Genomic DNA, 21,184 nt, shown 5'->3' with positions numbered 1-21,184 from the left:
GTTCCTAGTGGACTTCGAAAAAGCCTTTGATTCGATAAGTTGAGACTATTTCTTTCATCTTCTGAAGAAATAAAATATGGGACCTAGCTTCTGCTGATATATCAAAATCCTGGACACAGACCTCAGAGCTCATGTCAGTGTTGGGAGAGCCACTTCAGATGGCTTAATGATCAGCTGGGGAACCCAACAGGGATGCACCCTCTTCCCGCTCCTCTTTGCCCTTGCAATAGAGCGATTGGTGCAATGGGTTTGTGTTGATGTGCATACCAGAGGATTCAAATGGGCAACAGGTTTAGAGAATAGAATAACACTCTGTGCTGATGATGTGTTGGTTTTCTTGGCAGACCTGCAGTGGTTGGTCCTCAGCTGTTGCAAATCCTTCGTGTATTTGACAATTTTTGGGTCTGCACCTTACGAGACCATGCCCTCCTTATATGCCATTGGGGACAAACTGGTTGCTCTGAAGTGGGCTGGCAGCATTAAAAGTGCTGAGGGTGATTTCAGATACCTGGAAGTTTCTGTCACCCCAGACCCTCAGAGGGCCTGGCATAGTAACCTTTAACCCCTCTTGGATGCCTTAGATGCAGATATTTCATTTTGGTCTGCCCTATCCCTACCACTCCTAGACCGATTGACCATTTTCAAGATGGTCTCACTCCCCTGAATTCTTTATCAGCTGCAGAGTTTGCCATACCTGCTCCCGAAGAATGTCTTTATTAAAGTGGAAGGGACTCTGCAGAGATTCTTATGGAAGGATGGAGTGGCGAGAATCGCATTGGACAAATGCTACAAATCCACGTACAATGGAGGAATGGCAGCAGAGGATATGGCACCGTACTATAGAGCAGAAGAATTAACAATCCTTCATGAATGGTGGCATGACACTGAGAACGACCTAGCATTTGCCCCTGAACTTTGGGCGATGCAGGGCTTGTCACCTCCTTTACAGCAGTAAACAACCACTAGATCTTCCACGAGCTACAATAGTTACGCTACAAACCTGGCATGCCACAGTGAAATCCCTAGTGTGGAAAGACAAGATCTGAGAGGGGACTCCATTATGGGAGGGTATCCGGCTCCCCCAGGTGACCCGCCTGAGGGAATTTTGCAGTTGGGACACCATAGGAATCTCCAGGTTTGGGGACGTGATGCAGAGCACCACTACGAAATCATTTGAGACACTGCAGTTGGAATTTGGCCTCCACCACAGCCAATCTTTTTGGTACTTCCAACTGCATCACACACTATTAACCAGTCTTCTGGAGAACAAAATTCTGGGGGAAGACCTAGGTCCTCATAAGATTTCACAGATTTAAAGAACCTTGGTGATCAGCACCTTTGACACATTCCCAAATCTGTGGGAGGCAAGGGAATCGGATCTGGGCCTGTTCAAGGAAGAGAAGCCTTGCCTCACCACGAGAAGCTGCCATAGCATCACAATTTAGGCTCATAAAGATCCACTATCTACACCATACATACGGGACGAAATAAAGACTATAGACGTGCCTGTGGTGCCAAGAGGAAGGAGGAGATTTGGTACACACAGTGTGGTCTTGTGGGTCATTGACCCCCTTTCAGGCCAGAGTGCTATTCACGCTTGGAGAAGTGTTGGGCTGGCACACCCAGAGAGAGCCAAAGCTAGTTTTGCTCCACCTACAGCCAGATCTAGACAGTACCAGGTATAAAACTTTGGGTCACCTAAATGGTGGCCAAAAGAGATATTATGAAACATTGGAGAAACAATACACCCCCTCCCACAACCTGAAGGAGTGTAAAAGAGGGCTTGATAATTTCATGAGTCTAGACTCCGAGGTATGCAGCCAGAAGCTGCCGTCACAATGCACAAATATCACAAGATGTGGGGGTCTGGGCCCAATATATGGGACTTCTTCTAGAACCTAGCAGGATTAAACCAAGATCTGTAGACAACGAATCCAGAATTTCGCTTAATGCCTCTGCTGGTATTGGCCTCGCATGTTGAGGGGGAATGAGAGGTTGGGAGTGGGGAGGAAGGGACTTTTTATTCACAGATTTTGTATAGAACATTGCTGTATTTGAAAATGCTGTACATGTGTGACCTTGACTACGGAAAAAAGTTAAAAGAATGTTTTCCAAAAAAGTGCTGGATTATACTTGGATTTTATTAATGCATACATTTTATAGCTTTATGAAATATCCTTCCATTTCTTGAGAGAGGTGGTGTCTTTTTAGAATTTTCGTTAGTTAATTGTGTATATCACAACCATATATATGCAAAGCAATTTGTATTAAAAAATTTTTTTACTGTTTTATTGTTGTTCATTGAAGTACAGAAAATACATCTACATTTTCAATACGCAAAAAAATAGTTTAGTATGTATTATGATTTAAAATCAAACGAGTAACAGAAGTTTAAAAATATCCTATCTCTACTAAGTAGCTAAGGAAAAATGTATAAAATCATGAGATATATAAATATTGATCACACTGAAAATGTATTTTATAGATTACTTACATTTTTAATGAAATATCATTTCACAACACGTGGCGAACGTACATCCCCCACAACAGCATGCAAAACAAAACATGAAATGAAACTAATACAGCAAGCAGTGTTCCACAGCAGTAACCCAAACCTCTTTCTTAACTATGATCCAGGCACAAGGTGGGGAGGTGAATCCCTCTGCATCAGAGACTCGCACTCAGGAGCCAAAGAAGGGTGGTGAATGCACAAGAAGAAAGCTCACAGCACACGCGCTGACCAGAGGCAAGAAAAGAGGCACTTACAGGGCGGGCATGGGCTGTTTATGGTTGATAGACTGTAGTTCGCCTGCTGGAGCTGGTCCATAACACATTAACGGTTCCTAACATTCCCGCCGAGTACATGACGCATCCTCCTTTATCCCTAGCCCCAGTACTTCTCTGACTACGAAAATGTCACATTGGACTCTGTCGTTTTTGGATGTATTCTGGTTTTACTCCCCATCTTGGCTGATTGCATGTGCCGGTCAAATCCTGTCACACACATTGTATTGTTGATGTTCGCTACCAAACATCATTATTCTCTATCCAAGATCCTGACATTCCATTGCAGGGAACCCAGAGACGCACTGGCCTACAAGGTTAGTAATATATATTTAACAGTATAGTTCTAATTGAAGGCCTGTAGGGCAAGGGAAAAGTCAGCCACATGGATGAGATCCTGAAGAGATTCTGCCTGTCAGACTGAGCTGTGCAGAGGTGTTAAAAGGCTGTTAGGTTTTCTCTCCACATTGGTATTGTGTCTAAGCTGGCATTCAGGCTGTCTGTGAATGATCTGTTCTGACTTTTCTAGAAAGGGATCAAAAGGAGCTGCGGATATTTGCACAGAAATATGAAAGGTCAATGCAGAAGATGGATTCTGCAAAATACCTTCTCTCAAAGCAAGTGCACAAGAAGGTAAGACCATAACACCAGGCTTTTCCCTCAAAACCTAGATCCATAGCCTATGTTTTCATGCATGTAATTCCATTTCCTTGGGAGTTAGTAATCCCCTCCAAGGACTTTGGGCTTAACTTCACTTCAATTTCAGACCCTTTCTTCTTCTCGTCATAGAAACTGATAACGCCCCCGATGTTGGTGGAAATCCAGCGGTTCCCTGGGTACTTGAAGGATGGCCCGACTCCCTTGCCAAATAAAACGCCCTTGAGCACAGTTCTTGAGAATGTGGTGGCCGCCCATGGAAGGAGTTGTTGCAAGGTCTGGCATGTAATGCATGTGCCCCTTGGTATTCCTGCATATATATTTTCAGAATTATAGATACTGGGCTTGGAAGAGTGTTGGCTTGAGGGTGGTAGAAATAAAGGTGGTTGAGGACAACTGGAAAGGGATGGAAATCACTGTGTGCTGGCACTAACGTTTGTGTTCGAACATTCGATAAGTAGAAGAAAGTGAGAGAGAGAAGAGGTGGGGAGGGTATACCAGGAGAGAGATAACATACTGCAGAACAGTGAAAGAAGACAGCAAGGACTCAGATGGCAGTGAGCCATTAGTGAAGAGTGTGAACCTGTGGCAGAGACAGAAGGTGCTTAGCAGGTGAGCCAGTGGTGGGGATCATGTTCCCTTGGCATGTGAGCCAGTGCTGGAGATCGAGAGCCCTGAGGTGAGTAAACCAGTGGTAGGGAGCAATGGCTACAGAGTGGTGATGGGGTGGTAGGGTGTAAGCACCATGAGGGAGGTGAGATGATGTGGTAAGTGAGCAACCTGAAGGAGGTGAGCAAGAGGTGGGGAGTGAATGTCCTGAGGAAAATGAACCAGTGTTAGAGAGTGTTGACCATGAGGAGCAAAGGTGGCTGCCACTCAACGGGGGTGGCTGGGGGGGGTTGGGGGATGAATAAAAACAAGAAAAAAAAAGGAACATACCTGTGGGGCGACCCGTTCGTCTCCACTCCGTTCTCGTCCTTTTCCTCTTCCGGCTACACAGGCTCCCAGCCAATCACGACGCTGCTGTTACCAGCATGACAGCAGTGTTGTGACTGGTTTGAGCGACCTGCTTTGCTGCTCACACTGGGAATGAGAGCCTGGACATGTTCCCCACTCGGCTGTGCAATACAGCCGGGTAGAGAGCATGCAAAGTGCTCATGTCTGTTTGGCCGGTCCAACACGGCCGGCCAAGCAGACATGCACACTTTGTGTGCACATAGCCCTCCACTGGCCCCCTACTTCTAGCCTTGCCCGCCCCTTCTCCCAGGAAAAATAAAATCATAATAACATAGCGGTATTGAGCCGCCCCTGACAAGATGTGCCATCATGTGGTGCAGGACCTGAAGAGGAAGCCAGTGTTGGAGAGAAAGGGCCAGGGTAGATGATCCATGGATGACAGAGGGATTGATTGTTGTAAATAGCTATTCAAGCATCATAAAGGTCAGTGTTATCCTTTAGACTGCCATAGTTACACAGTGAGATATTTCAAGTGGATAAAACATAGGCAGATTCTTTGGAGTAAAAGGACGAGATGGTGGAATGCTCTAAGTCCTTCCCTGACATCTAAACTGAAACACACGAGGTTCGGAAAATTGCTAAAAATTTGAAGTACTCAAACGTGCTTTCTAAATGGAGTCTGAGGGGCCCAATCTCAGAACTTCAACTTTTAGACTTGTAACCTAAGGCACTAGCCAGAGTCTACCCTTCATCGCCTTCTTCAGATTGGACTCTACTCCTGTCTCCTTTTGATCCTGAAGTAACCAAAGGTATACAGAGTGTAATACAAAACGCCATAAATAATTAAAACTCTTGCAGAACAGTATGAAGCGGAAAGCCATATGTCTGCTGGACAATGATTAAAGGGTGGGAAGGAAGGGCCCGTAAAGGCCTGCACCCAATAACTTTGCTTGTCTTGTCCAAAGCAGTCAGGAATGATCTTCTCTTTTTAATTCTACTCATCAGAATACTCTTCACAGAATGGCTTGGTTTGAAAGCAGTTTGTACTGTTGGCTAGAGATCGGGGTGTTAGGCCCCAAATTATATATTTAGTAGAAACGTGTGCAGTGTGCAGAAAGAAGTGGCAGCAAGCAAATACTGGCAGCCCGCCCCTTTGGAAACAAATACAGCCTTCAGGGATGTGAAGAGTGCTTAATCTACACTGAAGCAACAATCTTTCCTTAGTGCACCAGTACAGCCACTAATAAAACATACATCTGTAGCTGGCACGTGACACCTCTGGAAGGCTGGGGGACCTGAGGCCTCTAAGCCTTTCCGACAAGAGTCCAACAGGTGACTAACTCCCCTGTATTATGCCCCGTTTCAGACCGTGACAGGTATCCTGGCTGCCGTATTACAAGTACAAGTGTGATCAGCTGAATGGAATATCTGTCATGCTATGACAGAATAACTCGTCCACCAAACTCTAAATCAGGCCCTGTATTTCTAAAGGAAATAGCTGATGTGTGACTCACATCTCTAGCCTTAGCAGCCTTTTACTGACACTGAGGAATAAGAAAATCCTATCTGTGATGTGCCCCATTGCCATTAGTGGGAGAACCTCCAAGCTTTTTGCTGGGCTGAGGAGGTCACATCCACAGGGGCTGTGAAATCTTCAGCCTGGCAAAGTTCCGTTCAGGCAGCCAGACACCAGGACATTTAGCACAGTACATCGCCTGGCTGCCTGACCCAAACATGAAGTGTGTCTTTGGGGCTGACCTTTGCTCAGCTTGACAGACACTCTTTATGTTTGTAAAAAAGTGGGAGGGGTTGTCCCCTTCGCCCTTAAGGAGGGGCCATTACTGACAGCAATGTTCCCTACAACTATTTCTGCTTATGAGAGAAGCCAAGTTGGGCGGCTATATACTTTTATGATGGACTAAAACAAAAAGTAGATTTCATGTTCATTTATCTCTAATGTGTTTTTATGCATTTATATATGCCAACTCTCTTTTTCCCTCCTCTCTCTTTTCATTTTTCTCCTCTTGTAGTTTTTCTCAACAAAAGGACTCCTCGAGTTTCTCAACACCCCAGCTGTCCAACACATTCTGCTTGACAGCTTCTGGTGGATCTTTCTCAACAAGTACCAGGTAAAAGGGAGAGAGTTGGTGGTTTCCTTGAGAGAGGCTCTTTGGCTTGCATGGGTGGATGAGACACTTAGCACCTGTGTGAAGGGAAGATGCTCGGACTTCTCGAGTGAGGATCCTACACTAACTCCCTGTGTAAGGTCAAATGTTGGGATGTATAGGTTACATTTGAGGTGGGAATGGTTGTATTCCTCAAAATGAAAAACTGGGTTGACCTGTGTGAGGTTTACGTTTTTGGGCTTGTCGTGTGTCATCAAGACTCTAGGCCCTCTTGGTGAATGTAAGATTCACAGCCTTCTTGTAAGATGTTGGAAACATTCTGATTCCCATTTTTGCACATCTACTTCACTCTCCTCTCCTGCAGCCAGACCAAAAGATACAGACTCAGTTGTTTGATCGAGTTGCAGAAAGTTACATGAACCTCCTTCACCAAGGCAGCAAATGGCACAGCTGGTACTCCTTCATGAGGGTGAGTGCGAGTTCCATCCTGAGATAAGTTCAATGAAATTAGGTAGTTACGTAACAAAAACCTCATATACATATAATGAAAGTCTCCCAGTGCACCTATATACACATATACAGTCTTCCCTGTGTACATATTTGACACAGATAAGGGGTCTCCACTGTGTTCCTATACGCAGATATGAGGTCTCCAAAGTGCTCCTACACACACAAAAGGTCTCCTCAGTGCCCCATATGCACCCATATTTCCTCATTTTTTTTCTTTACACACACCTATTCAGGGTCTCCTCGGTGCTTCTATACACATATATAAGAGGTCTCCTCAGTATTATTATACTGATTTTTTTAACAAAAACTTTTATTGGTCATGTGAACATGTACAAGTACAGTATACTGATAACTAACATTAATGTGGAGTTAGCAAAAGGATATATATATATTGCATATTCATAATTACATTTGTGGGTGGAATATTTCCCTTATGTTCGGATTGCTAGTCAGGTTCGTAACATGTAACACCCCCACCCCCCTACCAAGGCACCTTAATAGTATTATTACACTGATATATACGTTTTCCTAATTTCTGCTGTATGTATGTGTAAGGTCTCCTCACCGTTTCTAAACATATATAATCGGTTTCCTGAGTGTTCCTTTTCACACAAGGTCTCCTCTGCTCGTATCCAGATGTCAGAAGTCTCCTGAGTGCTCCTATACATATATGTATGAGGTCTCTTTGGTGTACCTATACACAAACAGAAGTACCCCTCAGTGCTTTTATACAGTTTCTGCAGTTCTCCTACATACACACAAGGAGTTGTCCCCAGTGCGCTTGTTTCTATGTGTTTGAGACCCCCACAGCACTTGCATACAGACGTGCTGCAGCATTAAGGATGTATTTTTCATTACCTCTTTCCCCTTGTCTTGCAGCATTTCCCTTCTCTGATGAGCCAAGCAGTCTACAGCTGCTTTTGCTTGTCTTTCCCCGACTCTAGTTTCCAGTTCCGTTCTGATGATTTCCGGACTCTGATCTGTAATACCTTCTGGGAGTGGATCGCAGGTAAGGAAGTTGGGACAACTCGGAGAAATTGAGCCAGAGAGCCAAGGCGCCCCTTTAGTGAATGTGAGAAGAAATTCAGTGTTAGCTCAAACCTCTACACATAGGATCACAGGTAAATTGTGTAAAAACTCCCGTTATTTCTCAGCTTAGTTGAAAACAGTAAGATTCGGACTATTCAGCCCAATTCCGGGTGTCAGACCCTGCGTGTCATGTCCCTTTTTGAAGTTTTCACCAGTTGTATCTTGTCATAGGTGGAGGCTACCTTCAGAATAGAGTAGATCTGGAAGACACATTTGAAGGATCATGTCCATTTTAAGAGGTAGCGTTTTGAGAAACCTGACTCAAAGAAGCATAAGAAACACTGCTAAGCTTGTTGAGTGCTACCCTCAAGCTCCATAAACAAGTTAGAAGGCCTAATCCAATGACAGCTGGCCTCTGAGTCGTCAGCCATATCTGGAGCGTTGTGTCCAGTTTTAGTGGCAGCAGTCTGCATTAGAAACTTTACAAAGAGATGCACGTGTTTAAATTTGTATAATTTGTAGGGAAGAATGGAGATGTTAAACATTTAAATACGTCTCTGGTATGGACTGTGTAGTGGAGGGAGAGAAAAACTATGCCAGAGACATTTCGTAGCTCGGGGCACAGAAACGCTGTAGCAGGTGGGCATATCTTAGCAAGGATGTCAATCTAGAACAATGGGTCATGAAATAGGCTTGTAAAATAAGTCTTATTGGGACTATATGCAGTTTTCTTACAATTGCTATCACAAACATGGGAAGAGGGTGGGCTATGTGGTCCTTGCCTTTGTAATGTGCTCTTCATATCTATACTTATCTCTTGGCGCTCTCTTTCTCTTGCCATGTCTGATTATTCCCTGTATTTTTCTACCGCTGCTGTCCTTTTGCGTTTCCACCCTTTCTATCTTCTCTGACCTTTACTGTAATTCACTTCCTCCTGCCTTACTTCATTATTTCCTTCCCCTCTGCTTCTTCATCTATCCACATAGACCTATATGTCTGTCTTCCACTCCCTCCTCTTCTCTTTTTCTCTTTCGCTGTCTCTCCTTTGAACGTCCCACTGCGATCACCTTCTTCCGCTGAGCACCATGTCCTCACCCTGTAGGGCACCGGACTTCTTCGGACATCTCCAATGCTTGGGATTTTAGTTCACTGGAACATAAGAAGAAAGAGATTGAGGACCAAACCATACAAAACGAAAAAGAGAGGAAAGGTGAGTCAACACTGTGGTCTCTGGATAATCATTAGAGCTTGTTTTTACATAGGATTTAAGGACCTAGATTTATTGCTTAATGGCACCGCCAATTACAGTGTTTACTACTATCCAACTCTATCATATGTTTCTTGTTTTATCAGTTTTTGAAGAAATCTCGGGGCACCTCCGTTAACTCTTTTGACACCTGAATAAATTATATGGTCATCTGCACAAACTATCTGTGCCCCAGCAGTAGCTCTATAGGCACTTTTGTGAACTCTGTAGGAGCGCAGATAAACTGTCTACGACCAGGATAAACTCTCTGGGCACCTTCATGAACTCTCTTGACACTTGCACAAATTATTTGGGCACCTGCCTTACTTCTGGCAGGTGCACAACTGCACAGCCTCTATGTGCATCTGCAGGAACTATCTGGGCACTTGCACAGCCTCGCCCAGCACTCATCTCAACTCTTTGAGTACCTATATGTATTTCCTGGGCAACTAATGTAATCTCTGGGCTTCTATTGGAGCTGACTGGGACCCTGGACAAACCCTGTGGGCACCTGCACAAACGCAGTGCACTCTTACAAATTCTTTGGGCACAGGTTGTCTGGACATCTGCATAGACTCTTTGTGCGCCTACACTAACTCTCTTGGAATTTGCATGAACCTTGTACTCCTGCATAAACAAAACAGGGCATCTAAGCAAACTCTGGACACCGAGTTGAGCTCTCTGGCCATCTACATGAACTGTCTTGGTACCCAAGGGAGCTCTCTATAACCCTACAAGAACACCGTAGTGACCTGGATGCCTTCCCTTGGTAACTTCAAGACTGCCCAGAGCACCTCCATCAATTTTCTGACAAGTATAAACTCCCTGGCTACCTGTCTGAGCAGGACAATTGGCTGATACTAAACTTTGCATTTTTCCGTTTTTGTTAGGCTTAGGTGTAACATCAAGTCATTATTTTGCTTATGCACATGTAGAGTCATACCTGAACGTTTTGCAGCTGTTTTTGGCCACCGTCGACTATGACTTGTGGGAATACTGTTTGCAACAAGTAACCATATTGATAGGCTCTCAAATGCAAGCCTCTACTCTAGCCACTGCCATCTTTACTCTTGTGCTCTCTGTGTTTAACGGGGAAATGGTTGCTTTAGAGTGAACATAGTCCGAAATTACGGTCAAGAGAACATCCTGATTAAAACCAGAACTTCATGGTGGAAGACAGGCATCCACTGTATGTCAAAGGAAACAGACTGTTGAGAATATTAAAGGCCTGATTTAGAACTCAATGGATGGGTTACTCCGTCACAACGGATATGGAAGTTGCCAAAATCTAAATCCCTTTGGACAGAATGTGATTTAGATTTTGGCAGATGGGATATCCATCACCATTGTAACAAAGAAGCCTGCCTGCTCAGTTCCAAATCAGGCCCTAAGTCTTCAGCTACTTCCTGTAGGGTAAAAAAAAGTAAAAGTATAGTAAGATTTATTGTTTGGTTACTTAAAACCATAACAAAAATGAAAAAAAGAGATAAACACTTAAAAAAAAAAGAAAAATACATTTCTGATGTTACTAAGTATCCATCGAGGGATTATACACATCGTCCAGTCGTTTCAATTTGAGCTCCCTAGGAGATCGTTTTCAAACTTAATAGAGTGTTGCTACTTAAGATTTTGCTTGCTCCAGTGTGAGTAGAGCATCACTTGATGCCATTATAGTCCATTGTCAGGCATTGAGCTGTGAGCTAACCTCCTGTGGATCACAGGCGGGAGGTGGTGCTGATTAATTAAATCTTGCTTTTGTGACATCTGCATTAGAAACTTTACCAAAGCACAGTTCAACTACAGGTCCCCAGGTGCAAAGCACACCATCACTGCTTGTTTCCGTGTCCATATGCCTTTTTCATTAAATTTGATCTTTAGTAGGGATTTTCGTTCTGGTGCAAGATGGTTTCATGAGCAGAGGACATGGAGGAGGTCTTCCGTGTTCTCAACATACAGGCGGCAGATAGAGTTGGTTACGTCCCTAAGCCAGGGGGCCGCATTTAAAGCAAGTGGTAGGAGACCTAGTTGATACTTTAAGAATGGGTCCTTTGTTCGTCTCGAGAAGCCCTGGCCTAGGTATGACTGTGGTGTCATGGACGTGTAGGTGTGCAAAGTCATCCATGCACCTCCATGAGACCTTCGTGAGAAGGCTGCTTTGGCCTCCAGTAGTGACTGAAGCCTAAGTGATTTCCCAGCTGCTTTCTTGAAGACCTTGTGCGGGATTGGGGTCCTCCACAAGTCGGTGAGCCCGGTCTTAAGTGAATCATCTAAGTGGATTCTGAACGGGGAAGTGTTCTTGCCTTCAAGATTTTGCCACATATGGTAGTTAAGAGTGCCGAGGGAGGCACCACGGGCTTTGCTCCAGAAGTTTATGTAGGCAACACTTCGAGCCAGGGATTGGTTCAGCAGACCAAACTCCAGTCTCAGTTGGGCAGGTGAGGTGTATCTGGGGATGTTAAAGATCGTCCGGTAACCCTTGCTGACTGCATGGTTTAAGATATCTGAGTCCCTGCCTCTTTATACTTCACTCCTGTATGTTATTGTGAGGAGGAGCTTGGCTTTTAGCACTTTTAAGAGGGGGGTGTACGAGGGTCCATTCAGGAGGGTTTGCAGTCTTTTTAGAGATAGTTCTATGGCTAGGCTTTTTCCCATTAGGCTTTTCCATTGGTGCGTGAAGCTCCCCGATTTGTCAATAACGACTCCAAGATATTTATACTTGTCTGTTTGAACAAGTTGTGTCTCACCCCAATACCAGGCTCTCGAGGGTGCCTTTGATCTAATTGACAGTGTGCGTGTTTTGGTAAAGATTGCTGTCAAGGCGTTAGTGGGTGAGTAGTGCTGAGTGGCGTTCAGTAGTCTCTGAAAGCCTATTTCTGTGTGGCTGATCAGTACGAGGTTGTTGGCGTACATGAGGCATAGTAGTTCAAGGTCCCCAATTTTTGGAGGGTGCGAGTATGTGAGGGTGAGTACACCCGCTAAATCTGCTAGATATAGATTAAACAGTGTAGGGGCCAGAACACAGCCCTGTTTTAATCCTTTGGTAATAGGGCTCCGCCTTGAGAGATGAGTGCCTGCGCCCAATTTTATCTGGACCCATGTGTCCGTGTGAAGGGCTATTATCAGGCGTAGGAGTGGATGTGGAAGCCCCCAGGTTTCAAGCTTCTTCCACAGCAGATTCCTGTCCACATGGTCAAATGCGGCCTTGAAGTCAACAAAGCATAGATGGAGATGACGTTTCAGTGTTATAGCTTTGTCGGTTAAAAGGGCAATGGCCATGATGTTCGTGATAGTTTTGGTATGTTTGGAGAATTCTGTTTGAGTCGTAGGGATTATTCCCTTTTCAGTAGACCATGCAAGCAGATGATCCAATAACAGGCCTGCAAAGTACTTTGCGTCATTGTCAATTAAGGCAATCTGACGATAGCTAAGTGGGAGCGTCCTGTTTCCCGTTTTAAAGATGGGGGAGATTATGGACCCCTTCCAGGACTGCAGAACCATTCCTGTTTCCTATTTCCAGGTAGAGGCGTTCGAGAATCTTTTTCCAGAAGGGACTATTGTGCTTGAAGACTGCGGGTGGGAGGCCATTTGGTCCCGGGCCCCTTCTCTCTGGCCCTTGGCTATCTAATTTTTTTATAGTGACCGAGTCAGTGAGTAATGTGAGCATAGTCTATAGTGAGGACTTTGTGGGGGAAGACTTCCTTGCGAGATCGTGCTTTGTGTGACCATGCTAAGTGATATCAGTCTGTTGAAATGGACCCCAAGATGTTTGGCCCAGACGGCTTCTGGTATATGCGATGTAATGGCACCATGATGTGGACGTGTGAGGTTGCATATTGTACGCCAGAAGCGTGCGCTGGTGTTACTCCTTGCATCCGAGTGTAGCCTGGCCCACAAGTCTTCACTGCAGCTCCTATTGATAGCCCATTTTAGCTTCTTCAGTGCCTGTTTGTGGTGCCCTAGATTGTCAGAAGGTCTGGATTGCCCGGGCTGCCACAAAGTCGCCTTATACTGGAATTAATTTTTCTCTTTGCATCTCGTAGTGCTGTCCTGTGGGCTTGTGCCAGGTGAGTTACGGCTGCAGGAGGTGGCAGTCGCCTGTTAGTGATTGGTTCTGCAAAAATTCCACTAAGCCTGGTTGTGAGTTGTACCCGTTTCTGCACTTCACTGTCATGTGTTTCTAGTTCGAGTGCAAGATCCATAGCTGTTTCGATGACTCGATCAATGTTTGATTACCCACATTTGGCACGTTTACAGTCTGTGGTGAAAGTGGTAATGTGTGCAGTATTAATTTTCTCCATTTTGATTATCCCCAGGATGATGGATAATTCCTGTGGGCAGTGATCGCTCTCGATCCTGTTGCCTAGCTGGAAAGAGGCTACTTGCGTAAATAGTGGAAGGGAAACAAACGTGTAGTCAATTGTGGTAGAGGCAGTGGTTGAAAAATATGATGCTGCCGGAGGCGAGTCCTCACTAAATCTGCCGTTCAGGGCTCTTAGCTGTAATAATTCTAAGCCATTGAGCAAAGCCCTGCTGATCTTTGTGGGACGGCTGTGTTTATTGGCCCCTTGTATGGGAAGGTCCCAAGCGCTTGAAAGGGCAGTTGTGGTTTCATCCTAGTAGATGCAAATTGAAGTCGCCTGAGACGATGATGTCGGTTATGACGCCGCTGCTTATGTAGTTCTCGAGTAGAGCCACTAGATTATTGGCGTCACTGAGTTTGAGTTTGGGGCGAAGGTAGGTGTTTACGAGAACTATCTCTGCTGTGGGAGTACTCATCGTGGCGGCAATTGACACAATATTGAAGGAGGAGGAGGTGGGGTGCAAAGGGGTGACCCTGGCCGAGAGCGCTAAAGAGACATAAGTGGCCAGGCCGCCTTGCGGGTGTCCATACTTCGCCTTCCTGGTTGCTGGAGTGATGAAGCACATATGGCCCTGCAAGTGAAATGGTTCTTCCAGCCAGATTTCCTGCATTAGTATAATGTCAAAAGTGCTGATGTATTGGATGAAGTCGGAGTCCAGAGCTTTGGAGAGGAGGCCATTTAAGTTCCATGAGCACATGTGGAGGGTCTCCTTTGACAATATAGAGCCCATCTTTTTGTTTGAGGTTTGTCACCCTTGCCTATTGCAGTTGTTGATTGTTTTTGAAAACCACCTTAAATCATTATTGTTTGAAAAGATGTTGGCTGACGTGATGGATTTGTTGGGCCGAGATTTGCCCCTTGAAGTTGTGGAGGAACTTGAGAACATCGGAGAGCAACACTGAGTGCTCCTGAGTAAGGAGCTTGTTTCCTGCACTGGGGGCCTGATTCAAGAGCAGAATCCAGTGATAGCTGAGGAGTTGGGTAGCCAACCTCACAGTGCGTGGTAATACTGATACCCCAGTGTTCGAAGGTTGTGCTTTCTCCTAGGATTGTTTGGGCAATTAGGCTTGTCTTCCATGTGGCTTTAGTAGATTCGGGAGCAGTGATGTTAGTTGGGTGGAGAAATTTTACTACTCAGTTGAGTTGAGGCCGCCTGTGGAGGGAATGTGTGAAAGTAGCCAAAGAACATTCTCCCTGTTCAAGATATCACCAGATCCCTTGGATTTGTAGTGAGGATGAAAAATTAGTGAGGTGGTGGTTGAGGAATCTGGTCAAGTTTTGAATTTCTGTGGCAGATGCAGAGGATTCCTGGGGGGAGGGGGGTATCCTCCAGATTCCAGCAATTGTTTGACCTGCTAGTTGTAGAGTTTCCCACTTGTACGTGATATGTAGGGCTAGGAGGTATAATAGTTGCTCCCAGGGCCTGTGGAGGACAGGTCGTTAGCTGGGCCGGGGAGGGATTGGGGGAAGTTACTTGTGTAGATTGTCTGTGACTTCCGGAAGATGAAGATTGGAGTTCCCCAGTGATGCCCGCCCCTTCAACAGACCAGGGGTTGTCGCTTTTGGCAGCATTCTTCTGCTTGGTGGCCAAACTCGAGGATGGGACCACAGCGATTGTTGTTTGGGCAGGTGGCCCGGGAGACATAGCTTCATTGGTGGCCCAGATGCCAGGTATTGTTAGTTTGGGGGCTGCTTCTGGGATTGCTCCATTCCCTGCGAATCGCTTGTTGCGGCCTCTCCTCCGCTGAGTGCGTCTTTGCTTGGCATTGAGATTCATCATGGCGTTGTCGTCCCCAGGACTGCCAGTGGAGAGTATATCCCTTAAAGGTACGGGTACGGTTACTATTGGGGTCAGATTACAAGAGTATGCTATCGCTGGAGTCTCCTGGATGGGGCAGTTTGCTCTGTCATCGCTTTTTGTTCCCAGGCCGATGGTTGTGGTCTCGAGTGGATCCAAGTGAATCTTTCCCAGGACTTGTGTGGAAAGGCAGCTGAGGGATGCAAGTGTGCGGACTGGCTGGAGGCTCCCATCTTTAGAGATGCACAGAGGTTGGTTAGCATCAAAGGTAGTATGGCTAGTTTGTCTATTATGGGGCCACATGAGCAGTTTGTGGGAAGGCTCATGGAGTTTTCATGTGAGTGCACGAAGAGGGATTTGAGGTCCCTTAATTTCTAATCAATGCCTGCTACGAATACTGCCAAGGTGTTGAGCAGGGTTAGCTGTACGTCCATTTTGTACAATTGATAGTGGAGTGTTTCAACTAGGAGCATGCCTGGTGTTAAGCAGGGAAGCCCAGGTGCCATCCGTATGCAGATTGAGACGGTTTGAGGCAAGGTCCTGTCTAGTTGTTGATGTGGCGCTTGTGTTCGTGCTTGCTCTGGTCCTTGCACCGCCACTAGGAGACGGTTGACTGAGAAGTGGAGTGGCCACGTTGTTCCTTGCTTCTTCATTTGGAGACTGCTGGCTGGGTTCTGAGATGAGTCGAGTGGCAGAAGGGGAGTCTTGAGAGTATGCAACAAGCATATCTTCCCACTCTTGAGTGTTTTGGTAGGATAGAGTTTCTACGTCGGCCCCTGTGTTGAGGCCCTCTGTTTTCATATTTGCTGAAGAAGATGAAGGGGAGGGGGCCGGAGGTCCATCATTTGTTGCCCTTTCCAGACGAGCATCATCAGGGGCCAGTGAAGGTGTGGCCAGAGCGTCTGTGGGCAGCTGTCCCACCTTGTTGACAAAGTCAGGCTGCGCCGCTTTCAGTCCACGGAGTCCTAGGTAAATTTGGTGGGCTGCACTCTGTTGGGGGGAAGTCAACCGTGAATTCACTGGAGTAGTCTGGGCTCCTCGTGCACCTCTGCCCTGAGGAAGTTTGCAGAGTGCCCCAAAGGCGTCAAGATTGTACTAGCTGCGGGAGGCTGAGCAGGGGTTGGGCTTGGAGAGTTGTTGCAGAGTAATTTCTTGATGGCAGGCTGTCTGCTGTATATGTGAGGATCAACAGGATTAGTGGTGATTGAAACCCCTGTGTGTCATTGCCCTTTGGAGAGGAGGACAGGTCTATCGTTTTTAAAAAAGGAGAACTTAGTGTAGATTTTCGTTTGGGAGTTGGAGGTGTGGCGTTTTTTGGATTGTTCCAGGCTGTTTCTCGGTTCCAGACTGTGCCCAGCATGAGGTCTGGAGGTGGGTTGCTCTTCTGATCCTCCCTGGAGTGGCTCTGACTCGATCTCAATGAGGAGTGAGGCAGTCTGTGCCTCATGTTGGCAATCCGGAGCTTGAGGTCTCCTCTTCCTTTTTCCCATTTTGATTTTGTTGGGTGGGGGGCGTCTTTCTTATTTTGCCTGACCGCATGGTCATATGGTTTCCTTCCAACACTTCCTTCCCTTTTTTTCCTCCTATGGAGCCCGTGGGTTTCCGCGTGATTGTGGTGGTGATTGTGGTAGTGGAAGTGGAAGTGGTGACATGGATGAATTGATGGTCAGCTGTTGAACTTCCACTCGTGAGGGCACTGGGCTCCGCTGAGGTAGAGGAAGAGTATGGAGATCTCGATGCTGATGTTGCTGACTAGGCAAGTGGGGCTCACCGGCCGTCCGCAAGCCACACCCACCCTGGGAGGCCCACTTCGGCAGATGCTGGGGCACACCCTTTGCGGTGACTGGGTACAGTCACTGCACTTGCCTGTCGCCAGCACACAGTGGGGTCTGGCCAGTGCCGACTCTCCTTGCCACCCTCTCCCCTCTGCCTGGCCCCGCCTGCTTGTCAGTGCCACTGGGTGCCTGATTGGGGCGGGGGTGCTGGGGTGGAGGATCGGGAGGTCAGGTGCTCAGGAGCTGAGGGCACTAGGGCCCAAGGGGGCGCAGGCGGCAAGGTGCAAGGCAAGTTCCCGGAGCATAGGTGAGGGTTAGGGCCCCAACCGCAAGGTGGTGACAGGAGGGGAGGGAGAGCTGGTGAGGGTGGATGGGGAGGGCAAAACCAAGAGGGGTAAGCCGGGGGGAGGAACCAGGGGGTTGGGTGGGCGGGGAGGGGTGCAGATGCTGATGGCAGTTGGATGGCAAGCCAGGAGATGGAGGCAATGGGTGGTCAACCACAAGCCTCAAGCACCCCCCGCGTCCACAGTGACAGCCTGGCCCAACCAGCCTGACCCAGACACTTCTCTTGCCCCTGCACACCACACTGCACGTTGCTACGTCAACCTCCTCCATCTCCACCTTCTCTCCTCTCCTCTCGCGCTGCCTCACGCACTCCTTCGGCGCCCAGCCTTACCTCCCCTCCTCTCTGTCCCGTCCCGTCCCGTCTGCGGCACCACGGCACTCCCGCAGGGCACAGAGGTACAGAGGCGGCGCGGGTGAGCGCGGATGACTGACGGATGGCTGGCGGTGCTCGCTCGCTCAGTTCGGGGCTGCGGCTGCGGCCTGGCTGCAGCTCTCGTTACTGCTTCCGGGTCAGCACACCTGTAGGAGAAATGATCTCAAATTCTCTTTATGCAGATTAGTGGAGAGTTCAAAGACTTTGGGCCTAGTAAAATAATTCTCTCCACCATCCTTAAATCTCCTTCTGCCAGGACCAAAATGACATGAATCGAACTGATGGGTGGTACCCAGAGAAGTGCGAGCAAAGGTATACGGTACATTTATTCCAGATTACCTAGTGGCTAGTGCTGTCTGTGCAGCCCTGTTGCTCAGTTTGTTCAGTCTAATTTTTTTTATCATTCCTGATTGATGTAGGAAGTAGAGAGGCAGTACCTATTCCAGGTACAACTAGTGTTACTAGCTTGAGATCATGTCACCCAGGCAGCTTGTTTCTAGTATTTGGCTTTCTGTTAACAAATCAGTGTTTTTTGGGAGTTGTAGTTCTGATTCTGTTCAGTTGAACTGATGAGACCGACAAACGTCAAAACATTAATTTGTGAAAGGAAATTTAAGGATGGGAAACTCATGTCCTGTGACCAGGAACTGTTGATAACCCAAAGTGTGACAAGATTACAGTCTTTATGGGTGATGGCTGATTTTTCATGGAAAGAATAGGAATGATATTCTGAGTGAGGTGCAGATGGGAATTGACTGATGTGACTGCTAAAAATAGACTCTCTTGTTGATAGTGACCCTCAGGTTCTTGATAATCTTGAATTTGATTGGTGAAGGGTGGCCAGGAGAATCTCTGCTGACAGGGTGGGGAAGAATCTGTAATGAGGATTTCAGTCTTGAATCTTCTTAGGGCTAGCCACCTGTGTTTCATCCAGGCATGAGACCGAAGTGGATGTAATCATCTGAGTCCAGTTATCTGCACCCGAAGCTCTGTGTTTTATGCAGTATTGTGTTCAAGTCCAGTTGCTTTGTCTCCAGTATTATGTAGAGTTCTGAACAGCATACCTGAAGTGCTGCGTCAAGGTCTGGATGCTACATCGTGGCCGTTTTGGGGACCTCATTCAAAGTAGGGGGCCCTGTTGTGGATGCTGCATCTATAGTACAGTGTCTAGTTCTGTGGGTGTGGTCTGCATGGTTGTGTCAAGTTCCCGAGAACATAATTGTAGAACCCAGTTCTGGAAGCCTTGCTAAGGATATTGATTCCAGTTCTTAATGTTTCATCAGGAGCATTATTTCCAAGTATCGAGCCACCACTGTGGTATTGTGCCCAGATCTGGAGAGTATTATATCCAATTCTGTGGATGATACCTGGAGTATTGCACCCAGTTATCATTGTGTTGTAACCTTTCTGAATCTTTTGTTCCTTGTTCCAGATTCCTCCATTTCCTTACTGCGCCTTGATCCCACAGGCACATCTGTGTCCTCCCGTTTTCCCTCCATGCGCCGGCATAAACTGAAGTGTGTCCCCCTGCTGCGGATGGCCCGTAACGTGAGTCAGTCTTTTATAATGTTCATGGTTTTGAATTTAGCCTCAAAAGCACTATCCAATGGGAAAAATCTGGAAATTATCACATAGCCAGTGTCTTTGACAAATGGGTAGAGCTGAAGTGAGACTGTCACATGTGAATTCCTGCAACTAAGAAAAAGCTGAAAGGTTCAGAGACCATAACTCTTCCACTGGGCTGTACACTCGAGGGTAGACCTGGGATGTCCAATGTGAGTCCAGAAGAAATGGATCGATGCCCAATTTTAAGGATAACCACTATGTAATTCAGCTCAAGTTTGATTAACTGGATTTAAATGTATTTACTGTGGATATCCTAAATATCCAACACGGTTCTGGCTTTCCTGGACCTAGGCTGACACCCCTTGTGTCGACCTTTTGCAGAGGGCTCAAGGACATCCAGGGATATTGTGTCTCAACTGTATCAATTGAGGTTGTTCACCACTGGTATTCAGAGTTCCCAGTGCCACTATCACTCCAAAATCATAACTAAGCACACATCTTTAGGACTGGACTCTCAAGTTAATAACAGCAGGACAGTCCAAGGTTCTCCATGGAGGTTATAAGGGTTGGAAAGTCAGCACTCATATAACACTCAATCCTTCCCAGCTCAGTATTTTTACTTTTAATAACTATATAAATGCATATAAAGCTAAATACTATGCATAAGATTACACACACACACTCACACTCACACATATATATTGACACTCCCAAAATTAACAGCACTCGCTCAGGTGTAGATAAGATCATCAAGAAAAGATTTTATTCTCCTTCATGATGCGTTTCGGCCGAACCGACAGCTTGCTCGGTTCGGCCGAAATGCATCATGAAGGACTGAGTGCTGTTAATTTCAGGACTGTCAATTTGTTGGACCAGTGTGCTCGTCTGGTCGTGCACTCCATCTCTCTAAGGGAACAGGGGTCCATACGAGCATGACTGAGGATATTTTCTTTACACACTTTCACTGAAAAAAACACAGGTTAAAGTAATGTTATAGATAGGTGAAATGTACAGTAACAATGTTACGTTTTTAAACAAAAAAAAAACACAGAAATTCACCAGCTATAGTTATAGTAATCTCAGTTAACTATAACCCATGCCCCAAGGTAACTACAACTCGTGCCCCTGCCATGCACAGTTATATTATCAATAATTATAAATGTTGCAGTGTTGTTATCAGTGATGGCATAGAAGATGTCATGAGAGATGTAATATGTGGGGTAGTTAGCAGTGCACGGGGAGGGCTTGAGTTATAGTTACCTTAGGGCACAAGTTATAGTTTCTTGAGATAACTATAACTGGTGAATTTCTGTGTTTTTTCTGTTTAAAACGTTACAGTGTTACTGAACATTTCACCTAGCTATTACATAACTTTCACCTTTGGCTTTTTCAGTGAATTTCCAGGTTTAAAAAAAAAAAAAAAGTAAAGTAGTATTTTGTTACCATATGTAAAGTCAGTCTCCCCCCACGCACGGCCTTCGGCCATGCAACAGCGGGGGATTGGTCGCAGGCATCCAATCCCACACTGCAGCCATGCCCTGTGGCCAAATCACCCCCAAAAGCACAGGCAGGGAATCCAGGCCAAAACATATATATATATATATAGGGGAGTTAGGGCGTGCAGCCCACTCCCAAAGCCTTACTAGCTCCCGGGACC

The 21,184-nt window shown here is 46.2% G+C and overlaps 1 protein-coding gene across 1 annotated transcript in view; it reads left to right on the top strand.

The window, feature by feature from the left end:
• FAM227A (family with sequence similarity 227 member A) overlaps window positions 1-21,184 on the top strand; it is a 64,170-nt gene that overhangs the window by 34,793 nt on the left and 8,193 nt on the right. The window contains exons 4-11 of the mRNA XM_069233160.1: window positions 2,638-2,746; window positions 3,314-3,417; window positions 3,574-3,717; window positions 6,429-6,527; window positions 6,889-6,993; window positions 7,914-8,043; window positions 9,166-9,273; window positions 19,394-19,509. Coding sequence (XP_069089261.1) covers window positions 2,638-2,746; window positions 3,314-3,417; window positions 3,574-3,717; window positions 6,429-6,527; window positions 6,889-6,993; window positions 7,914-8,043; window positions 9,166-9,273; window positions 19,394-19,509 — 915 coding nt within the window. The remainder of the gene's footprint in view (window positions 1-2,637; window positions 2,747-3,313; window positions 3,418-3,573; window positions 3,718-6,428; window positions 6,528-6,888; window positions 6,994-7,913; window positions 8,044-9,165; window positions 9,274-19,393; window positions 19,510-21,184) is intronic.

Source organism: Pleurodeles waltl, chromosome 4_2 (genome assembly GCF_031143425.1).
Source record: "Pleurodeles waltl isolate 20211129_DDA chromosome 4_2, aPleWal1.hap1.20221129, whole genome shotgun sequence".
Taxonomy (NCBI): domain Eukaryota; kingdom Metazoa; phylum Chordata; class Amphibia; order Caudata; family Salamandridae; genus Pleurodeles; species Pleurodeles waltl.
This window is presented reverse-complemented; position numbering and strand designations above follow the sequence as displayed.